Source organism: Ornithorhynchus anatinus, chromosome 4, assembly GCF_004115215.2.
Source record: "Ornithorhynchus anatinus isolate Pmale09 chromosome 4, mOrnAna1.pri.v4, whole genome shotgun sequence".
NCBI lineage: Eukaryota > Metazoa > Chordata > Mammalia > Monotremata > Ornithorhynchidae > Ornithorhynchus > Ornithorhynchus anatinus.
This window is the reverse complement of record NC_041731.1, coordinates 134,737,893-134,762,079: the sequence shown is the minus strand read 5'-3', so window position 1 is coordinate 134,762,079 and position 24,187 is coordinate 134,737,893. Positions and strand designations below refer to the sequence as shown.

The window sequence follows — 24,187 nt, the reverse complement described above, 5'->3', positions numbered from 1 at the left end:
CTAGAGTGAGAAGTTTTTGTTTCGTGAGGAGGTCGATAGGCAACCACTGGAGGTTTTTAAGAAGGGGAGTGACATGCCCAGAGCGTTTCTGCAGGAAACGCATGGGACGACCACATGGTATGACCTGATCACCTTGTATCCTCCTCAGTGCTTAGAACAGTGTTCTGCCCATAGTAAGCGCTTAACAAATGCCATCATAATTTATTATTATTATTACTCTGCACACAGTAAACGCTCAACAAATATGATTGGATGAATGAATGAAGCATTCAATAAATACTATGGATTGATCCCTATTTTACAGACGGGAAGACTCAGGCCCAGATAAGTTAGATGATTTGCTCAAGGTCACAGAACAAGCAAGGGGCAGAACCGGCGTTAGAACCCAGGTGCCCTAACCCCCAGCCTCGTGTTCTTTCTACTAGGCCATGCTCCTTCTCTGTAAGCACTGGGGCAGGTTTGAGTTGAGCAGTTGATTGATCGATTGATTGATTCCCCCGCCCACGGCTTCTTGGGTCGCCTGCTGTCACCTAATCTTTGCAGAAGCCTTTGCCCTGCAAAGTGTGATCTGATGAGCCACGCATCAAGAATGGTGAGGTGCTTGCTCATCAGGGTCTCGCTGTTAGGAACCTTGCCTTTTTTTCTGGTACTTGTTAAGTGCTTACTAGGTGCCAGGCACTGTACTAAGCGCTGGGATAGACATAAACTTATCAGGTTGGGCACAGTCTCTGTCCCACATGGAGCTCACAGTGTTAATCCCCATTTTACAGATGAGGTAACTGAGGCACCAAGAATAAAGAGAAGGGCTCAGGTTGACACAGCAGGAAGTGGCAGAACCGGGATGAGAACCCAGGACCTTCTGACTCTACGAGGCCATGCCACTTCTCAAATGGTCTTGCCATTTGATGCTCGGCAGGGCTCAGAGGGGAGGCTGTTGAAAGTGTTATAGAGGTTGGATGGACTCCCTCAAAGCTCTCGTAATAAGAATAATGATAATGATGGTGTTTGTTAAGCGCTTACTATGTGCCAAGCACTGTTCTAAGCGCTGGGATAATAATAATAATAATGTTGGTATTTGTTAAGCGCTTACTATGTGTGGAGCACTGTTCTAAGCACTGGGGTAGATACAGGGTCATCAGTTGTCCCACGTGAGGCTCACACTTAATCCCCATTTTAGCGATGAGGTAACTGAGGCTCAGAGAAGTGAAGTGACTCACCCACAGTCACACAGCTGACAAGTGGCAGAGCCGGGATTCAAACCCATGACCTCTGACTCCCAAGCCCGGGCTCTTGCCACTGAGCCACGCTTCTTCCCATGGGTAGAGACAAGGTAATCAAGTTGTCCCACGTGGGGCTCACAGTCTTCATTCCCATTTGACAAATGAGGTAAGTGAGCCAGAGAAAAGTGAAGTGACTTGCTCAAAGTCACGCAGCTGACCAGCTGAGGATTAGAACCCAAGACCTCTGACTCCCAAGCCCGGGTGCTTTCCAAAAAGCCACGCAGCTTCCCTAGACACCCAGTATAGACACTGGGTGCTCCTTTATCTTGGTGAGCTGTCAACTGTGGTGGCCTGCGATCACCAAATCCTGCCAGGGGGTCCCAAAGCTAGCCAGGCCTTTGTCAGTCAGTTTTAATCATTGTGCTCTTGTCTTATGCTGTCACGTCAGAGCGACTCCATGGGGACATCTCTCCATCTGCAATCATTCTGGGAATGTTTCCATAGAGTTTTCATGGTAAAAATCCAGAAGCGGTTGACCATCTCCGCCTTCCGCGCAGTCAACTAGAGTCTCCGCCCTCGACTCTCTCCCAGGCCGCCGCTGCCAAGCATGGGGGAGTTTTGACTTGTAGCGGAGATTGTCTTCCGCTCGCTAACCGCTGCCCAAGCTAGGAATGGCACGGACGGGCCTCCGCTTGACTCTCCCTCCCATAGCCGAAACTGGTAGAGGACTGGAGACTCTCCAGGTATGATCCTGAGAGGGGAATCATTGTGGTATTGGTTTGTTCAGTGCTTACTCTGTGCCAAGCACCCCACATGAGGTTCACAATCGAAGTAGGAGGGAGAACCCGCGTTGAATCCCCATTTTGTTAAGCACTTACTACGTGCCAAGCACTGTTCACTCATTCATTCATTCAATAGTATTTATTGAGCACTTACTATGTGCACAGCACTGTACTAAGCGCTTGGAATGTACAGTTGGGCAACAGATAGAGACAATCCCCTACGCAATGACGGGCTCACAGTCTAAACGGGGGAGACAGACAGCAAAGCAAAACAGAACAAAATGAAAACAAGACAACGTCATCAAGATCAATAGAATCAAGGAGATATACACCTCATTATCCAAATAAATAGGGGAATAAATATTATATACAAATGAGCACAGTGCTGAGGGGTGGGGAAGGGGGAAGAGCAGAGGGTGGGGTGGCTCAGTCTGGGAAGGCCTCCTGGAGGAGGTGAGCTCAAGCGCACTGTTCTAAGCCCTGGGGTAGATACAAGGTAATCAGGTTGTCCCACGTGGGGCTCACAGTCTTCATCCCCATTTTACAGATGAGGTAATTGAGGCACAGAGAAGTTAAATGGCTTGCCCAAGGTCACATGGCAGACAAGAGGATGAAGGAACCGAGGCCCAGAGAAGTTACCTAACTTGCCCAAGGTGCACAGCAGGTTAGTGGTGGAGCTGGGATGAGAACCCACATCCTCGGACTTCCGGGCCCTGGCTCTTTCCACTAGGCCATGCTCCTTCTGCTTCCTTGTTGGATAGAGTCTCTAGACTGAAAGCTCATTACGGGCAGGAAACGTGTCTGCTAATTCTGTTGTGCTGTACTCTCCCAATTGCTTAGTACAGTGCTCTCTCCCTAGTAAGCGCTCAGTAAATATGATTGATTGATAGAACCCTGCTGAAGCAGCCGAATACAGAAGCCACACTAGTGCTGGTTCACAAATCATCAATCAGTCAGTTGGATTATTGAGCATCCATTGTGCACAGAGCAAGCAATCCATCAATCAATCGTATTTATTGAGCACTTATTGTGTGCAGAGCACTGTACTAAGTGTTTGGGAGAATATTCAGTCATTCAGTTGTATTTATTAAGCGCTTACTCTGCGCAGAGCACTGTACTAAATGCTTGGAAAGAACAATTTAGCAACAATGTAACAGACGCAGTCCCTGCCCACAACGATCTTACGGCCTAGAGCACTGTGCTAAGCACCTGGGGGACTGCAGTGGTGGTAAACAGTGGAAAGCAGAATGGCCTAGTGGAAAGAGCCCGGGCCTGAGAGTCAGAAAACCTGAGCACAGGCTTGGGAGTCAGAGGACATGAGTTCTAATCCCGGCTCCGCCACTTCTCTGCTATGTGACCTTGAGCAAGACACAACTTCTCTGTGCCACAGTGAACTCATCTGGAAAATGGGAATTAAGTCCGTGAGCCCCACGTGCAACAACATGATGACCTTGTATCTACTCCAGTGCTTAGAACAGGGTTTGGCACATAGTAAGCGCTTAACAAGTAATAATAGTAAAGTTATTATTATTATTAGATCTTATCCTGGCTCTGCCGCTTACCTGCTGTGAGACCTTGAACAAGTCACTTAACTTCCCTGTGCCTCAGTTCCCTCATCTACAAAACATGGATTCCAGACCTCTTTTCCCTCCAATTTAGAAGGAGAGCCCCATGTGGAATCTGATTATCTTCATTCAGTCGTATTTATTGAGTGCTTACTGTGTGCAATGCGCTGTACTAAGCACTTGGGAGAGTACATTGTAACAACAAACGGACACATTCCTACCCACGACAAGCTCACAATCTAGAGGGATTAATATAAATAAATAAATAGATAAATAGAGGGAGGGGAGAGACATTAATATAAATAGATAAATTTCAGAAATATACATATATGCTGTGAGGATGGGAGGGAGAAGGAATGAAGGAGCGAGTCAGAGTGGCGCAGAAGGGAGTGGGAGAAGAGAGGAGGGCTTAGTCAGGGAAGGCTTCTTGTATCCACCCCAGCGCTTAGTACAATGCCTGGCACACCCCACGATTACTATTAAAATAAGAGGGGTGCAGCCTGATCCCTAAACTCTGTTTTCTTCAGGATAATCGTTAGAACGTATAATTTTGCTGACTCCTCAAAGCAAGCCCTAATCCCCCGCACATTACGTATGTACGGACGTGCATCTCCAGAGTGCAGTAATCAGCGAACGGAAGTTCCGGAATCACCGTCTCAAGGACTTCCAGTGATTTCTGTAGCTGGTTGAATCCGAAGAGTTTCCGGCGGGAGCGATTTCCAGCGTCCCCCACTTTTATCCCAGAGAAGTCTTTGCAGATGGCAAGAAGGCTGCTGTGATTTTAGAAGCGTTTTCCCCCTTCAGATCCGACCCACAGTCATTCTCCCCGCCTTCGAAGCTTTATTTTAAAGCCCATCTCCTCCAAGAGGCCTTCCCCAACTGAGTTTTCATTTCCCCTTCTCCCTCTCTCTTGCATGTCACCCTTGCACTTGAATTTAGACCCTTTATTCACCCCACAACACCAGGTACATGATAAGTGCTTAAAAAATACCATAATTATTATTATATCTGAAATTTAGTATTTTATAATAATAACGGTATTTGTTAAGCACTTACTATGTGCAGAGCACTGTTCTAAGTGCTGGGGTAATAATAATAATAATGTTGGGTTTTGTTAAGCACTTACTATGTGCAAAGCACTGTTCTAAGCACCGGGGAGGATACAAGGTGATCAGGCTGTTCCACGTGGGGCTCCCAGTCTTCATCCAGGGTAATCAGGTCGTCCCACGTGAGGCTCACAGTTAATCCCCATTTTATAAATGAGGTAACTGAGGCACAGAGAAGTGAAGTGACTTGCCCGCAGTCACACAGCTGCCAAGTGGCAGAGCTGGGATTCGAACCCAAGCCCGGACTCTTTCCACTGAGCCACATATGTCTGTCTCCCCTTCTGGACTAAGCTCCTTGTGGGGAGGGAACGAATCTACCAACTTTGTTACACTGTACTCTCCCAAGCTCTCAGGACAGTGCTTGTATACAATAAGCGCTCGCTGAGGAGGCAACCCTTCAGATCAATCAGTAGTATTTACTGAGCACCTACAGTGTCCTGAGTGCCTCCAGTATTAAGTGCATGGGTGGGTACAATAGAATTAGTCAACACAATCCCTGCTCTCGAAGAGCATACAGTTCTCTTCCCACAAGGCTGCTGAAGCAGCGTGGTCCCGTGGAAAAAACGCGGGCCTGGGAGTCCAAGGACCTGGGTTCTAATCCCTGCTCCACCATTAGCCTGCTGTGTGAACTTGGACAAGCCTCTTAACTTCCCTGGGCCTCAGTTCCTTCATCTGCAAAATGGGGATTTAATACGTGTTCTCCCTCCTATTTAGTCTGACCCCCATGTGGGATCTGATTATCTTGAATTCACCCCAGTGCTTAGTACAGTGCCTGGCACATTGTAAGTGCTTAACAATCAAGTCACTTAAGTTCTCTGTGCCTCAGGTCCCTCATCTGTAAAATGGGAATTAAGAATATGAGCCCTATGTGGGACAGGGACTCTGTCCAGCCCGATTATATTTTATCTACTCCAACGCTTAGAAAAGTGCCTGGCACATAGTAAGCGCTTAACAGATACCGCAATTATTATTATTGTTAATGTTTTAAACACTTCCTAGGTGTCAAGCACTGTTCTAAGCACTGGAATAGATTCAATTTAATCAGATCAGACATAGTCCCTGACCCACATGGGGTTCACACACTAAGGAGTGGGGAGAATAGGTATTGAAACCTGATTTTGCACATAAGGAAACTGAGGGACAGCAAAGCGAAGTGATTTGCCCAAGGTCACCCGGCAGGCCCTGGATTAGAACCCAGGTCCTCTGATTCCCAAGCCCATGCTCTTTCCACTAGGCCTTGCTGCTTCTATACATTGGCTGAGACAAGGAGATCAGCAAGGAGGCAGAGGAAATAGTCTTCCCCAGTAAGCAATCAATCATTGGCTCAGTGGAAAGGGCCCAGGTTTGGGAGTCAGAGGTCATGGGTTCGAATTCCGGCTCTGCCACTTGTCAGCTGGGTGACTGTGGGCAAGTCACTTCACTTCTCTGTGCCTCAGTTATCTCATCTGTAAAATGGGGATTAAGACTATGAGGATCATGTGGGACAACCTGATTACTCTGTATCTCCCCCAGCCCTTAGAACAGTGCTCTGCACATCGTAAGCGCTTAACAAATACCAACATTATTGTTATTAGTGTTATTCAACTATTCAGTGAGTTTTATTGAGGGCTTACTGTTTGCAAAGCAATATATCACGTGCCTGGGAGGGTTCAGCCAAATTGGCAAATACGAACCCTGCTCTCCAGAAGCTTCCAACCTAGTGGGAAAGGCAGACATTGTGAAATAAACTACAGTTAACAGCAGAATATCAGGATTTGTGGTGTGGGGGTGGGATGCGTACCAAAGTGCTTACTGGGTATTCATTCAATCGTATTTATTGAGCACTTACTGTGTGCAGAGCAATGTAATAATAATAATAGTGTTGGTATTTGTTAAGGGCTTACTATGTGCAAAGCACTGTTCTAAACGATGGGGGGATAAAAGGTGATCACGTTGTCCCTCATGGGGCTCACAGTCTTCATCCCCATTTTACAGTTGAGGTAACTGAGGCACAGAGAAGTTCAATGAGCTTGCCCAAAGTCACACAGCTGACAAGTGGTGAAGCCGGAATTCGAACCCATGATCTCTGACTCCCAAGCCCGGGCTCTTGCCACTGAGCCACGCTGGCTGTACTGTGCTTGGGTAATAACCCAAGTACCTAGGTAACTCAGAAGAGTGGGGGGAAATAGAGAGAAAAGCAGCAGTGTGACCTGGTGAGTAGAGCACAAGTCTTGGAGTCGAAAGGACATGGGTTCTAAGCCCTCCTCTGCCACTTGTCTGCTGTGGGACCTTGGGCCAGTCTCTTAACCTCTCTCGGTCTCAGTGACCTCATCTGTAAAATGAGGATTAAGACTGCGAGCCCCATGTGGGACATGAACTGTGTCCAACCTGATTAGGTTGTATCTAGAGAGCGGCACGGCCTGGCAGATAAAGCACGGGGCTGAGAGTCGGAAGGTCATGGGTTCTAATCCCGGATCCACCACTTGTCTGCTGTGTGACCTTGGACAAGTCACTTCACTTCTCTGGGCCTCAGTGACCTCATCTGGAAAATGGGGATTGAGAGTGTGAGCCCCACGTGGGAGAGGGACTTTATCCAAGCCAATTCGCTGTATCCACCCCAGCGCTTAGTACAGTGCCTGGCACAAAGCTCTCGACAAATACCGATAATTATTATGATGATGATGATGATAATGATGATTATCTACCCCAGTGCTTTATCCAGTGCCTGGCACATAAGCGATCAACAAATATCTTGAAAAGAAGAGAGTAGTCAGGGAAGGCTTCCTGGAGGAGATTTGATTTTAGTGGGTTTTGAGGAATGGGGAGAGTGGTGATCTGTTGAAGACAGAGAAGCAGCGTGGCTCAGTGGAAAGAGCCCGGGCTTGGGAGTCAGAGGTCATGGGTTCTAATCCCGGCTCCGCCACCTGTCAGCTGTGTGACTTTGGGCAAGTCACTTCACTTCTCAGTGCCTCAGCTCCCTCATCTGTAAAATGGGGATTAAGACTGTGAGCCCCCTGTGGGACAACCCGATGACCCTGTATCTATCCAGCGCTTAGAACAGTGCTCGGCACATAGTAAGCGCTTAAATACCAACATTATTATTATTATTATGAAGAGGAGGGACTTCCAGGAAGGAGGGAGGGCACGAGCAAGAGGTCGTGAGAGGCAAAGGTGAGGCACAGTGAGAAGGTTGGCATTAGAGGAGCAGAGATATGGGCTGGACTATTGCGGGAACCCGTCTACCAACTCTTTTGTATTGTGCGGGAACCCGTCTACCAACTCTTTTGTATTGTACTGTCTCTTGAGCTTGGTAGACTGTTCTGCACACAGGGAACATTCAGTAAATAGCACTGAATGATCGATTGATTCAGGCCAACCGGAGGAGAAGTGTGTGGAGATGGATGGGCATAAGGATGGATGAGTTCCCCTGTCGCTCTCACCGAGGGGGGTTAGGAGAAGGAGGAGAGAGGTGCTCTCCACTGGCCCCGCCGCCTGAACAAGGGAACTTCTGTGTTGCATTTTAGACTCTCGGCATCCCTGACGAAAACTTTATTCTGCAAATTCTCTGTGGATGTCTCGAGTACAAGCCGCTATTGGATATTGTAGTCAACGCGTTCTTCGCTCGTGATGGAAAGCGCTGCTTGTTGTCGGATCACAACCTCTACCTGGGTAAGTGTTTGCCAGGGTTTTCGGGCAAGCAGCGTGGCCTGGCGGAAAGAGCCCAGGGCCTGGGAGTCAGAGGACCTGGATTCTAATTCTGGTTCCGTCAATCGCCTGCCTTGTGACTTAACCTCTCTTTGCCTCAGTTCCCTCCTCTGCAAAATGGAGATTTAATACCTGTGCTCCCTCGTACTTAGACTGGGAACCCCATGGGGGATCCGATTATTTTTTATCTATCCCAACGCGTAGTACAGTGCTTGGCACATAGTAAGTGCTTACAAATACCACAGCTATGATTACGATTATTATCATTATTTGGGTTTGTTTGGAATTTGGGGGAAAACAGTCAAGGCACAATTCTGCTCGGTTCCACAGATGGAACTTGAGCTGGGAATTTTGCTCTCCAAATGCCCAGGTCCCTTACCTGCCCTCATCCGGTCACTGTAAGAAGCAGCATGGCTCAGTGGAAAGAGGCTGGGCTTCGGAGTCAGAGGTCATGGGTTCGACTCCCAGCTCTGCCACTTGTCAGTTGTGTGACTGTGGGCAAGTCACTTAACTTCTCTGTGCCTCAGTTATTTCATCTGTAAAATGGGGATTAACTGTGAGCCTCACGTGGGACAACCTGATTAACCTGTGTCTACCCCAGCGCTTAGAACAGTGCTCTGCACATAGTAAGCGCTTAACAAATACCAACATCATTATTATTGTTCTACTCTGAAAAGGTAAACGTAGGCAGGAATCGAAATCCTCGCTCAGTCCTGAACGAAAGGTATTTGGTCTTTATTCCAGTGCGGATTCAGAAGGTAACAAAATAAATCAGAATTTCAGTGGGCCCTGAAGTGCACCCAGAATATGAAAATGATATCAACTTTCAAAAGCAGAGGGTAAAGTGTTCCAATAAATCAAGAATATTTATTGAGCACCCATTAAGTACTTTAAATGCTTGGGTGGCAAGGATCACGTCTATGCTCCCAAGCATTCAGCACAGTGCTCTGCACAGAGCAGGTGCTCAAGAGATTCTATAGGCTAATGGGTTGAGAGTTTGAGGGAGCTGGAGGGATTGATTCTTAGTGAAGCTTTGGTAGTCAGGGGTTTGGAAAAGGCAATTGAACAGTCACCGCAGCTGAGAAGACTGATTGAGTGATTTAAAGCCAATGGTGTAATTAGAAGGCAATTCATTCATTTGTTCATTCAATAATATTTATTGAGTGCTTACTATGTGCAGAGCACTGTACTAAGCACTTGGAATGTACAGTTCGGCAACAGATAGAGACAATCCCTGCCCAATAATGGGCTCACAAACAGGGATAGTGGATAGAGCACGGATCTGGGAGTCAGATGGACCTGGCTTCTAATCCCCACTCTGCCACTTGTCTGCTGTGTGAGCATGGACAAGTCACTTCACTTTTCTGTGTCTCAGTTCCCTCATCTTTAAAGTGGGGATTGAAACTGTGAGCACCATGTGGGTCAGGGACTGAGTCTAACCTGATTACCTTGTATCAACCCCAGTGCTTAGTACAATGCCTGGCACATAGCAAGTGCTTAACAAATTCTATTATTATTATTAATAATAATAATAATAATAATAATGTGTTCCAAGGCCCTGAGCCCCAGATTTGGTTTCAGGAGTTTAAACTCCTGTGCTGGGCCAGTGTGGCTCTCACTACCTCTTCCTTGTGCTTCTGGCCTCACTTTCTACCTCTCTCAAGTCTTCTTCAAATGCCATCGAATCATTTCCGTACCATAGCGACTCCATGGACTCACCCTCTTCAAAGCGTCCCATCTTCTGCCATAGAGTTGTTCTGGTGTGTGTATCCATAGAGTTTTCTTGGTAAAGATCTGGAAGTGGTTTACCATTGCCTTCTTTGGCACAGTAAAACTTGAGTCTCTGCCATTGTCTTTTGTTCAGCATTCCGATCACTTGATCATCCATCCGCCTTTCGACTCTTTCCCCTGCCACTGCTGCCCAACACGGGTGAATCGGCTTAGACCTTTCCATTCTGGGTAGCCCAGTGTGGCAGAGCCCTAAGCTTCATCGGCATATGCAAACTTTCTTGTCACGATAAGGCATCGATTCATAGGACTACTGCCCATTTGGCCACCATTTGGAAAATACCGATGTCAAAAAGACTCTCTCCCACTGAATACATCAGCTCATTTTTCGGTTACATTAACAAAGCACACTTCGCTTATTTGGATTGCCGCTGAGACACAAATCACCCTTTCCGATGCTATTTTCATTTACTTTTAAATTATTAATCAACCAATGGTATTTATTGAGTGCTTATTGTGTGCAGAGCACTGTAATCAATCAACCGGTCAGTCCTATTTATCGAGCACTTACTGTGTGAAGAACACTGTACTTGGCACTTGGGGACTACATACAACAGAGTTGGTAGACGTGTTCCCTCCCACATTGAGTTTAGGGTCTAGAGAGGAAGACACACATTGGCATTAATTAATTATGGATATATACATAGGTACTTGGGGCTGAGGAAGGGGTGAATACCAAGTGCCCAAAGGATACAAATCCAAGTGTAAATTATGTCAGTGAGTACTTTTGATGTGGACCTATGCATGCATCACTTACCATCAATCCAAATTGACCAAACTTCATTTTTATGATGATGGACTTAATTCATTCTAAATCGTATCTACATCCAGAACCTCCAATATAGGTTTCATTTATTCATTCATTCAATAGTATTTACTGAGTGCTTACTATGTGCAGAGCACTGTACTAAGCGCTTGGAATGTACAATTTGGCAACAGAGACAATCCTTGCCCATTGACGGGCTTACAGTCTAATCGGGGAAGACAGACAGACAAAAAAATAGCATTAAATAGAATCAATTCTGGGTTTAGACCCAGTTTAAAGAGGCACTTGTCATCGTCAGTCAGTTCATCGTATTTATTGCGCACTTCCTGTGTGCAGAGCACTGTACTAAGCACTTGGGGAAGTACAGTACAACAATAAAGAGACAAATTTCCCACTCACAGCGAGTTTATAGTCTAGAGTGGGATACAAACATTGATATAAATAAATTACAGATATGTACATAAGGGCTGTGGGGCAGGGAGGGGGGAAGAACAAAGGGAGCAAGTCAGGGCGATGCAGAAGGGAGTGGGGAGGGAAGGCCTCTTAGGAGAAGCAGCGTGGCTCAGTGGAAAGAGCATGGGCTTTGGAGTCAGGGCTCACGAGTTCGAATCCCAGCTCTGCCACTTGTCGGCTGTGTGACTGTGGGCAAGTCACTTAACTTCTCTGTGCCTCAGTTCCCTCATCTGTAAAATGGGGATCAAGACTGTGAGCCCCACGTGGGACAACCTGATTCCCCTATGTCTACCCCAGCGCTTAGAACAGTGCTCGGCACATAGTAAGCGCTTAACAAATACCAACATTATTAGAAGAGATGTGCCTTCCATAAAAATGTAAAGAGGGGAAGAGTAATTGTCTTTTGGATATGAGAAGGGAGGATGTTCCAGGCCAGAAGCAGGACATGGGCAAGAGGTCAAAGGTGAGACAGATGAGATCGAGGCACAGCAAGAAGGTTGGCATTAGAGGTACAACATATACAAGGTTGGGTTGAAGTAGGAGAGTAGTGAAGTGAGGTAGGGGAGGGCAAGGTGATTGAGTGATTTAAAGCCAAAGGCGAGCAGTTTTTGTTTGATGCGGAAGTGGATGGACAACCACCGGAGTTTCTTGAGGAGTGGGAAAACATGACCTGAACGTTTTTGTAGAAAAAATGATCCGGTCAGCAGGGCGAAGTATGGATTGGAGGGGGGAGAGACAGGAGGCAGGGAGGTCAGCAAGGAAGCTGATACTGTAAGCAAGGCAAGATAGGATAAGTGCTTGAATTAACATGGAGGCAGTTTGGATGAGAGGAAATGGTGGATTTTAGCAAAGTTGAGAAGGTCAAACTGACAGGATTTAGTGCTCCAAACACGCTCAAATGGTTCTGGTGTTTTTGTTAGTTGTTTGCTGCCTGTCCACTTTCCACCTGGAAGAGCTAGGCCTTCGGAACTTCAGCAAGATCATCAAGTCACTGGATCCTGCCAAAATGCATAAGGTATGAAGCGAAATTTGCAAATATATCCCTGATTGGGTATACGGGATGTTTGCCACTTGTTAAAATAGGATGGCAGCCATTTCAGAAACAAGTTCTGAACTCGAACTGTGCTAGGGAATCCCCCCTGCCCTGCCCCATTCCCCACCTAGACTCAGGTGGCCTGTAAACTTTTCACTCTGTCCATTTTCAAAGAAAAAATGGAACTCATTTCTTCAGGGTTTCTGGAACCCTCTTAATTATGAAACATGAAGTAACCGGTAAATGCAGCCACATCAACCCCCACTCCCTGCTAGGGAAGCTCCTGTTTCCTGCCTGGACCCAACTGGAATACAGTTTCCCTACATACAATTTAAAACAAAAACCTGATTTGGGAAAGCCCCGAGGTGGCCACCAATCTTTAAGGGATTCACCAAATAGCAGAATCGTCGTCCTTAAAGGTGCCGTTCTTCTGCGGAATCCGAGACCGTCTGTCCTTTCCTAAGTGCAGGCCGGGGAGGGAACCTTGAAGAGAGCATTGTTTGCAGCACTGAAGTAGCAGGAATTCTCCTTGAAACCCTCCACTCCCTTACTTGCCCAAACTGATGGAGCAGGAGTTATCCTTGAAACACACCATTCCTTTGCTTGTCCACCCTGACAGAGCAGGAATTCTCCTTCAAACACACCATTCCTTTATTCGCCCAAAGGCCTTGCCCCGCAAATGTCATTCAATCAATGGTATTTATTGAGTGCTTACTGTGTGTAGAGCACTGGTACTAGGTGCTTAAGAGAGTAAAATACAATGTTAGGCACATTCCCTGTCCACCAGGAGCTTACAATCTAGAGGGGGAGACAGACATTAAAGTGAATTATGGATGTGTATATAAGTACTGTGGGGCTGACTGTGGGGTGAATATCAAGTGCTTAAGGGAAACAGGTACAAGTGAATAGGAGACACAGAAGGGAGAGAGAGTAGGGGAAATGAGGGCTTAATCAGGGAAGGCCTCTTGGAGGAGATGTGCTTTTAGTAAGACTTTGTAGTTGAGAAGAGTGGTGGTCTGAAGTGGGGGGACAGACACAGGGCTGAGGGAGGATGTGGGCGAGGTTGCCGATGGTGACGTTGATGGTACAGTGAATTGGTTGGCATGATGCTACTGATGCCCGTTTAATTTTTTTGTTGTCCATCTCCCCCATTCTAAAAAATAAAAATAAAAAAAATGTTGGCATTTGTTAAGCGCTTATTATGTGCAGAGCACTGTTCTAAGCGCTGGGGGAGATACAGGGTGATCGGGTTGTCTCACATGGGGCTCACAGTTTTCATCCCCATTTTACAGATGAGGTAACTGAGGCACAGAGAAGTGAAATGACTTGCCCACAGTCACACAGTTGATAAGCAGCAGAGCCAGGATTCGAACCCATGACCTCTGACTCCCAAGCCCAGGCTCTTTCCACTGAGCCGCGCTGATCACCAGTTCTAGACTATGAGCCCATTGTGGGCAGGGAATGTCTCTATTTGTTGCTGACTTGTACTTCCCTAGTCATTCATTCAATAGTATTTATTCATTCAATAGTATTTATTGAGCGCTTACTATGTGCAGAGCACTGTACTAAGCACTTGGAATGAACAAGTCGGCAACAGATAGAGACGGTCCCTGCCGTTTGACGGGCGCACTGTCTAATCGGGGGATTATCTAATCCTTAGGACAGTGCTCTGCACAAAGTAAGTGCTCAATAAATATGATTTAATGAATGAATTAATTAATTAGGGCAACGAAACGTGTGGTGTGGGTTGTTCTAGGAAATCAGTGGGGTAAGGTAGGGGGTGCGCCTATCGAGTGCTTAAAAACCAGTGGCAAGACGTGTCTGTTTGAACCGTATCTCAAGGTGCTCCGGTCCTTCAGCTTCCAATTCTCAGGTGTGATCACGCCACCTGCCTCAGAGAGACCTTCCAAGCTACTGATCTGCTACTTCTAATGTCTGTAGAGGAGTTAGAGCCATCCTTGGCCGTCTAAGACAACGCCACTGACTGGAATGTTCACTGTAGGGGTGTGAGAGGCTGAAGAGGCCATTGCAGAGCACAGGAACACACCGAAATTGTCATTTGGGGTCCTGGCATAATGGTAGCATGCGGTGCCCGCTCCTGTTTTTACTTTGCCCTCGCAGCCTCACGATCCTCTCGGGACTCCTGTGGGAAAATAGCAATAATAATAAGCATGGTATTTGTTAAGCGCTTACTATTTGCCAGGCACTGTACTGAGCTCTGGTAATAGCCATTCCTGCCTGGATCACAGCACACCAGGCTGGTCCGGCCACCGCCAGGTCTCCCCACTTTCAGCTGGGATCCATGTGGTCTGAGACTATGCTTTAATTTCACCCCTCCCCGCCCGCCTTTTTCTTCCGTCACCAATTGGAAGGGGACCAGATCTCAGAATCCCAGAGGAATAATAATAATACTGTTGGTATTTGTGAAGTGCTTACTATATGCAGGGCACTGTTCTAAGCGGTGGGGTAGATACAGGGTAATCAGGTTGTCCCTCGTGAGGCTCACAGTCTTAATCCCCATTTTACAGATGAGGTTACTGAGGCACAGAGAAGTGAAGTGACTCGCCCACAGTCACACAGCTGACAAGTGGCAGATCCGGGACTCGAACCCATGACCTCTGACTCAGAAGCCCAGGCTCTTTCCACTGAGCCATGCTGCTTCTCTAATGGCATGGCAAAGATAACCTCCACCAGCAGCCCCAGGCAAGGGAAGACCAAGCTGCTTATTTGCCATAACCTCCTATGTGTTAGAAACAGTGTGACCTAATGGACCCATTAGGAGCTGGGTTCTAATCCCCGCTCCGCCGCTTCTCTGCTGTAAGACTTTGGCCAAGTGACTTCACTTCTCCGTGCCTCAGTTATCTGTAAAATGGGGATTAAGACTGTGAGCCCCACGTGGGACAGCGACTGTGTGAAAACTGATGAGCTTCCCCAGGGATTAGTACAGTGCCTGGTACATAGTAAGTGCTTAAGTAAGTGCTCTGCCACTTGTCAGCTGTGTGACTGTGGGCAAGTCACTTAACTTCTCTGTGCCTCAGTTACCTCATCTGTAAAATGGGAATTAACTGTGAGCCTCACGTGGGACAACCTTGTTACCCTGTATCTGCCCCAGCGCTTAGAACAGTGCTCTGCACATAGTAAGCGCTTAACAAATGCCAACATTATTATTATTATTAAGAAATTACAAAAATATCTAGGTCCCTGCACACAGCTCCTTGTGCCGTGATTCAGTGTGGGGTGCCAACACAGGCCCGGTGTGTTAATCAGTTCACAACACCCCAAAATACGTTGCTTGCGATCAAGTTCTTCTGCAATGCATTCTTTTCGAAACATCTTGTTTCAGGGAGATGAAAATCTATTTTTCCACCTTAGAAAGGATTTGACGCTATTATGGATTCATTTTAATTCTTGTCATTCTTCAAGCCGAAGCTGTTCAACTCCCACCAGAGTGAGGATGTGGTGGCGGGGAAGCCTTCAGAAAAATTGGATATGTGCTTATTATGCGCTTGCCAAATGTCAAGTAAATCTCCAACTTTCTTGCCCCAGTTAAATCCTCCAGGCTAGACCGGCACTCCAGTGAGATGGAGATGGGACCTAGCATTGGGAACGGTGGCCCCCAATGCTATTTATTTATTTATCTATCTATTTACTTATTTATTTATCTACTTTTTTTGTTAATGTGGTGTATATCGCCATAATTCTGTTTATCTTGATGATGCTGTCTTGTTTTGTTTTGTTCTGTTTTGCTCTGCTGTCTCCCCCGTTTAGACTGTGAGCCCATCAATGGGCAGGGATTGTCTCTATCTGTTGCCGAATTGTCCATTCCAAGTGCTTAGTCAAGTGCTCTGCACATAGTAAGCGCTCAATAAATACTATTGAATGAATGAATGGCACTGGCACTAAAGGACTGGGAATCTAACAGAAAGTGACATCGGGAATGGAGGCTTCAGCGCTTTCAGACACAGAATTCTGACCGTTGTCCCTTGGGAGACTGTTTCGGTAGCTTAAAGAAGGGAGAAGTGTGAGCAGAGGCACAATAAGACAGGATGTAGATTGTGATATAAAGAGCCGACCCTGAAAAAGGTAATAATAATGAGTGGTATTATAAGAAGCAGCACGGGCCTGGAGTCAGAAGGTCGTGGGTTCTAATCCTGACTCCTGGGTGACCTTGGGCAAGTCACTTAATTTCTCTGTGCCTCAGTTCCCTCATCTATAAAATCGAGAACTGTGAGGCCCGCATGGGACAGGGACTGTGTCCAACCTTATTTGCTTGTATTCATTCATTCAATCATATTTATTGAGCACTAACTGTGTGCAGAGCACTGTACTAAGTGCTTGGAATGTACAATTTGGCAACAGATAGAGACAATCCCTGCCCAACAGGCCCATGGTCTAAAAGGGGGAGATAGCAAAACAAAACAAGTAGACAGGCATCAAAATCATCAAAAATAGATGAAAAAAATTATATATATATACACATCATTAATAAAATGAATAGAGCAATAGATATGTACAAATATACACAAGTGCTGTGAAGAGGGGAAGGGGGTAGAGCAGAGGGAGAGAGTCGGGGCAATGGGGAGGAGAGGAGGGAAGGAGGAAAAGGGGGACTCAGTCTGGGAAGGCCTCCTGGAGCAGGTGAGCTCTCAGTAGGGCTTTGAAGGGGGGAAGAGAGTTATTTTGGTGGATTTGAGGAGGGAGGGCATTCCAGGTCGGTGGTGGGATGTGGGCCAGGGGTTGACGGAGGGACAGGCGCGAATGGGGAACCGGGAGGAGGTGAGCTGCGGCGGAGGAGCGGAGTGTGTAGGGCTGGGATGGAGAAGGAGAGAAGGGAGGGGAGGTAGGAGGGGGCAAGGGGATGGACAGCTTGGAAGCCAAGAGTGAGGAGTTTTTGCTTCCTGAGTAGGTTGATAGGCAACCACTGGAGGTTTTTGAGGAGGGGAGTTACATGCCCAGAACGTTTCTGTATCCATCCCAGTGCTTAGTACATTACCTGGCACATAGTAAGCGCTTAACAAATATCATAATTACTATTATGATTATCATTACAGGTTAAGTGCTTATATGTGTCAGGCACTGTACTAAGTGCTGGGGAGGATACAAGCAAATTGAGTTGGACACAGTCCCTGTCCCGCATGGGGCTAGCCCGGAGGATTTTACTGGGGCAAGAAAGTTGTAGATTACTTGAAATTGGGCAAGCGTGTGGTAAGTACTTAACCAGTTTTTCTGAAGGCTTCCCCACCACTACATCCTCAGTCTGAATCCCAAGCAGCGGGGCACAGTGGAAAGAGCACGGGCTTTGGAGTCAGGGCTCATGGGTTCGAATCCCAGCTCTGCCACTTGTCAGCTGTGTGACTATGGGCAAGTCACTTAACTTCTCGGTGCCTCAGTTCCCTCATCTGTAAAATGGGAATTAAGACTGTGAGCCCCACGTGGGACAACCTGATTGCCCTGTGTCTACCCCAGCGCTTAGAACGGTGCTCTGCACATAGTAAGCGCTTAACAAATACCAACATTATTATTATTATTATTATTACAGTTGAGGTAACTGAGGCACAGAGAAGTAAAGTCACTTGCCCAACGTCCCACAGCAAACAAGTGGTGGAGCCAGGATTAGAACCCAGGTCCTTCTGATTCTTGCACCCTTGCTCTGTCATCTAGGCCGTGCTCCTTCTATTACTGATTGAGTGCCCGCTTTGTGCAAAAGGACTGTACTAAAGACTTGGGAGAGTCCAACAGAGTTAGTGGCCAGGATCCCCTCCCTCAAGGAGCTGGAGATTTAGCAGTGAAGACAGACACTGAAATAACTGTTTTTCCAAGAGGAGTAACAAATTTTACGGAGGGTATTACAACCCTCTTGCACCAAATGACTGACAGTGTTGGAAAAAACCAGAAAGCTCTGGGATAATTTATGGCTCTAAATAATTTATTTAATGTCTTGACCTCTAGAAGGACCTGCTGAGGCCTCTTGAGGGTACATCTCCTCCAGGAGACCTTCCCTAACTAAACACCCCTTTCCTCTTCTCTCACTCCCTTCTGTGTCATTCATTCAATTGTATTTATTGAGCACTTACTGTGTGCAGAGCACTGTACTAAGCACTTGGGAAGTACAATTCGGCAACAGAATTCAGTGTCGCCCTGACTTGCTCCCTTCATTCATCCCCACTCCCCATCCCACAGCACTTATGTACAGATCTGTCATTTATTTATCTGCATTGATGTCTCTCTCTCCCCTCTAATAAGAATAATGCTGGTATTTGTTAAGCACTTACTATGTGCAGAGCACTGTTCTAAGCGCTGGGGTAGATACAGGGTAATCAGGTTGTCCCACGTGGGGCTCGCAGTCTTAATCCCCATTTTACAGGTGAGGGAACTGAGGCACAGAGAAGTTAAGTGACTTGCCCACAGTCACACAGCTGACAGGTGGCAGAGCCAGGATTCGAACCCATGACCTCTGACTCCCAAGCCCGTACTCTTTCTACTGAGCCACGCTGCTTCTCTAGACTGTAAGCACACTGTGGGCGGAGAATGTGTTGGTTTCTTGTTGTGTTGTACTCTCCCAAGTGCTTAGTACAGTGCTCTGCATATTATTTATTACTCTCATTAATAATGTGAATATATCTATGACACTATTTATCTTGATGGTATTGATGCCTACTTGTTTTCTTTTGCTGTCTGTCTCCCTCTTTTAGACTGTGAGCCCATTGTTGGGCAGGGATTGTCTCAATCTGTTGCCAGATTGTACATTCCAAGTGCTTAGTACAGTGCTCTACACACAGAAAGCGCTCAATAAATACGATTGAAAGAATGAATGAATAAATAAATTCGATTGATTGAGTGCTTTTGAGGACATCCATCCGTCCAGCAGCTGCCCTTTGAATTGAGCTGTATCGTCCCCTTGCACAGAGCAATCAATCAATCAATCGTATTTACTGAGCATTTACTAAGCGCTTGGGAGAGTACAGCATACCAGAGTGGGTAGACATGTTCCATATCCACAATGAGCTTATTCGTTTGGAGAAGCAGTGTGACGTAGTGGAAAGAGCACGAGCTTGGGAGTCAGAGGTCGTGGGTTCTCCGGCTCCATCACTTATCAGCTGTGTGACTTTGGGCAAGTCACTTCACTTCTCTGGGCCTCAGTTCCCTCATCTGCCAAATGGGGATTAAGACTGTAAACCCTACCTAGTACAGGGACTGTATCCAGCCCAAGTTGCTTGTATCCACCCCAGCACAGAGTACAGTGCCTAGCACATAGTAAGAGCTTAGCAGATACCACAATTACAATCAATTACTATTCACTTCTCTGTGCCTCAGTTCCCTCAACTGTAAAATACAGGCAAAGACTGTGAGCCCCACATGGGACATGGACTGTGTCCAACCTGATTATCTTGTATCTACCCCTGTGTTTAATGCAGAGCTTGGCACATAGTAAGTGCTCAGCAAATACCTTTAAAAAGATAAAAAAAACCTCATCTCCCTCACCTCTCCCTGTGAAGGAGAGGCCAAGAACCTCACCCCCATTTCCCAGGACAAAATGGGGACCGGAGAGCTGACCAAAGGCCACTGGCTCTTGGTCCGATAACCCTGACACCCTTCCCGACTAGGGCTGTAGAAGACTCCACCACTTCAGGGCTCTGGGGAGAGCTCCAGAAAGCCTGAAGGATTTGTCTGTTGAGGATTCCACCAAGTCAGGACTCCCAGGGAAGCTCCAAAAAGCCTGAGAAATTTCAGGGCAGTGGAACTTTTTGCGGCCTTTCATTCATTCAGTGGTATTTATTCAGTGCTTACTATGTGCAGAGCACTGTACTAAGTGCTTGGAATGGACAATTTGGCAACAGATAGAGATGATCCCTGCCCAATGACGGGCTCAATGACGGGGAGACAGACGGACAAAAACAAGACAACATAATCACCATAAATAGAATCAAGGGGATAATAATAATAATAATAATGTTGGTATTTGTTAAGGGCTTACCATGTGCAGAGCACTGTTCTAAGCTCTGGGGTAGATACAGGGGAATCTGGTTGTCCCATGTGGGGCTCAGAATCTTAATCCCCATTTTACAGATGAGGTCACTGAGGCACAGAGAAGTTAAGTCATAAGGTGTACATCCCCCTAGAAGCAGCGTGGCTCAGTGGAAAGAGCACAGGCTTTGGAGTCAGGGCTCATGAGTTCGAATCCCAGCTCTGCCACTTGTCAGCTGTGTGACTGTGGGCAAGTCACTTAACTTCTCTGGGCCTCAGTTCCCTCATCTGTAAAATGGGGATTAAGACTGTGAGCCCCACGTGGGACAACCTGATTCCCCTATGTCTACCCCAGTGCTTAGAACAGTGCTCGGCACATAGTAAGCGCTTAACAAATACCAACATTATTATTATTATTATTATTAAGTGACTTGCCCACAGTCACATAGCTGACAAGTGGCAGAGCTGGGATTCTAACTCATGACCTCTGACTCCAAAGCCCATGCTCTTTCCACTGAGCCACGCTGCTTCTAGGGGGATGTACACCTTATGAACAAAATAAATAGGGTAATAAATAGGGTAATAAAAAGGGGATGTACACCTTATGAACAAAATAAATAGGGTAATAAATAGGGTAATAAAAAGGGGATGTACACCTTATGAACAAAATAAATAGGGTAATAAAAATATATACAAATGAGCAGAGTGCTGAGGGGAGGGAAAAGGAGGGGGCAAGGAGCAAAAGGAAAGGGGGCTTAGCTGAGGGGAGGTGAAGGGGGTAAGGGGGAGGGAGCAGAGGACGGAGGGGGAGCAGAGAGGGAGCAGAGGAAGCAGAGGGAAAAGGGGAAGCTCAGTCTGGGAAGGCCTCTTGGAGGTGAGCTCTCAGTAGGGCGACTTCAGGGCAGTTGGAAGAAGAGGTATCTCATTCTGAATTTCATATTTCATACTCCTCCTCTAGACTCTAAACTCACTGTGGGCAACTCTTTTATATATGTACTTTCCCAAATGCTTAGTACAGTGATCTGAACATAGTAAGCACTCTTTAAACACCGTTTGATTGATATTTGTCTGTATGCTAGTGCTAACCTTCTCACTGTGCCTTGACCTCACCCGTCTTCCTGCCAACCCCTGGTCTATGTCCTGCCTCTGGTCTGGAACTCCCTCCTTCCTCAAATCCTCCAGACGGTGACTCTGCCCACTTTCAAAGCCTTATTGAAGGCACATCTCCTCCAAGAGGCCTTCCCAGACTAAGCTCCGCTTTTCCTCATTTCCTATTCCCTTCTTTGTCTCCCTGAGTTGCTCCTTTGGTTCATCCCCTCTCCCAGCCCCATTCATTCAATTCGATCCCTGCCCACTGACGGGCTCACAGTCTAATCAGGGGAGTTAGACAAAAAAGCAAGACAACTTAATCGCAATAAATGGAATCAAGGGGATGGACACCTCAGCCCCACAGCACTTATGTACATAGCTGCAATTTCATTTATTTGTATCGGGGTCTGTCTCCCCCACTCTAGACTGTAAGCTCATTGTGGACAGGGAGTGTCACTGTTTATTGTTGAATTGTACTTTCCCAAGTACTTAGAACAGTGTTCTGCACATGGTAAGAGCTAAATAAATACAGTTGAATGAATGAATGTTCCCTCAATATCAGAGTCCAACAGTAGATTAGACTGTAAACCCGTCAGTGGGCAGGGATTGTCTCTATCTGTTGCCAAATTGTACATTTCAAGCGCTTAGTACAGTGCTCTGCACATAATAAGCGCTCAATAAACACTATTGAATGAATGAGTGAACAATAATAATAGTAACAGTAATAATGAATGTGGTACTTGTTAAGTGCTCGCTATGTGCCAAGCAATAGGAAAGATAGGTTAGACAAAGTCCCTGTCCTACGTGAAGCCCACAGTCTAATTTCAGGCAACGTGACTACCAAATTTGTTATGTACTCTCCCAAATAGTTGTGCAGTGCTCTCCACACAGTAAATGTTCAAGAAATATCACTGACTGATTGAATTTACAGATGAGGAAACTGAAGGACAGAAAAGTGAAGTGACTCACCTAAGGTCACACCAGTCTGTTGTCATTTCCCACAGAGGTTGAATGTTAATGACTGTCATGGGAAACAATCTTCTGACTTGAGGGGACAGGGAAGCACCGCAAAAAGTATGTTCACCACTAACAAGGCCCCAGCTCTTCAGGAGCATAGACAACAGCTGACTTGCAATGATCCTGAAATGTCCGGAGCTGCTTCCCACTTTTTGGAAATAGACTGTAGCCCTGCCTCCCTGCGCTGACACTCCGGGTCTCCAAAATTCTATTTTCAGATTTCTTTTGCTGAAATTGTCTCCCCTTGAAGCAAAACCGATTCTCGGTTTGCCGGGTGGTGTGTGGTATTCCCTGGGTGATAAATACCTCCGCCAGAAGGAATCTGACCCGTTCCATTCTCCCAGCACCGGTCAGCATCACTGATCTTTCCACATCTCTGCTCCAAGTAGGGTAGCGTTTGGGCCCGGCTCTGGCACAGGGCAGTCTGGCATCTGGAATTCTGGAGTGTGGAAATCTTGGCAGCATTGCATTCGTTCAATCGTCTTTATTGAGCGCTTACTGTGTGCAGAGCATTGGACTGAGAAGCAGCATGGCCTAGAGGACAGAGCCTGGACTTGGGAATCAGAAGGTGATGGGTTCTAATCCCGGCTCCGCCACTCTCTGCTGTGTGACCTTGGGCAAATCACCTAACTTCTCTGTGCTTCAGTTACCTCGTCTGTACAATGGGGATTGAGACTGTGATCCCCCCACGGGACCGGGCCTGTGTCCAACCCCATTTGCTTGTATTCACCCCGGCGCTTAGAACAGTGCCTGGCACTTAGGTGCTAAACAAATACCATAATTATTATTATTATTATTATTACTAAGCTCTTGGGAGAGTACGATATAACAATAAACACATTCCCTGCCCACAATGAGCTTACAGTCTAGAGGCCAGGGATTCAATGGCAAGGGGCTGGGGTGTTTTCCTAATCCCCAGCAGTGGTGGAGGGGCTGCCCAAGTTCCTGAGGGCAGCGGGGTCCCTGTTGGCCCTTCAGCTCTGGGCACCATGGATGGGGTTGTTTGTGGTTACGGTTTGCTGGAGGGGAGGAGGAGGAAGAAAGAGAGGAAGAAGGGAGGGCCGGGAGAGGTGGAGGGTTAGGGGGAAGAGGGGGATCTGCATTTCAGAGCAACCTCCCTCTGGAGGGGGCACAGTAAAGCAAATTGATGTGGTGTGAGCCAGTGGGTTGACAGTGGTATGCCAGGGAGGGGCCATCAAGGAGACTTGGAGATCCTGTTGTCTTCCAAGTGATGCTGGGACCAACGAGAAGCAGCATGGTATGGTGGATAGAGCCCGGGCCTGGGAGTCAGAAGGACATGGGTTCTAATCCCAGCTCTGCCACTTGTCTGCTGTGTGACCATGGGCAAGGTCACTTCACTTCTCTGGGCCTCAGGTACCTCATCGGTAAAATGGGGATTGAGACTGTGAACCCACATGGGACAGGGACTGTGTCCAACCCCATTTTCTTGTGTCCACCCCAATGCTTAGTACAGTGCCTGGCACATAGTAAGCGCTTAACAAATACCATTATCATTGTTATTATTACGTCCCTTATCAAAGACCACAGGGTGCCAGGGTGCCATCCAGGCACTGCCCTACTCAGAGTGGCTGATCCAGGCCAGGATTCCTGAGCTGCCCAAAGGCCTTTACTTCCAGTGGATGCCCATCCAACAGAAACTCCCCACCACTGGCTTTAAAGCATTTCCCTTGCATCCCCCACCTCACCTTGCTACTCTCC

General features: G+C 46.9%; 1 protein-coding gene across 2 annotated transcripts in view; it reads left to right on the top strand.

Moving 5' to 3' along the window:
- The window catches only part of CFAP99 (cilia and flagella associated protein 99), a 109,896-nt gene that overhangs the window by 18,465 nt on the left and 67,244 nt on the right, over positions 1-24,187 (top strand). The window contains exons 3-4 of one of the 2 annotated variants that reach the window (XM_029062119.2): positions 8,177-8,321; positions 12,285-12,379. In XM_029062119.2, coding sequence (XP_028917952.1) covers positions 8,177-8,321; positions 12,285-12,379 — 240 coding nt within the window. Of the gene's footprint in view, positions 1-8,176; positions 8,322-12,284; positions 12,380-24,187 lie in introns of those variants that run through there. The other variant, XM_029062120.2, reaches the window with a different exon arrangement.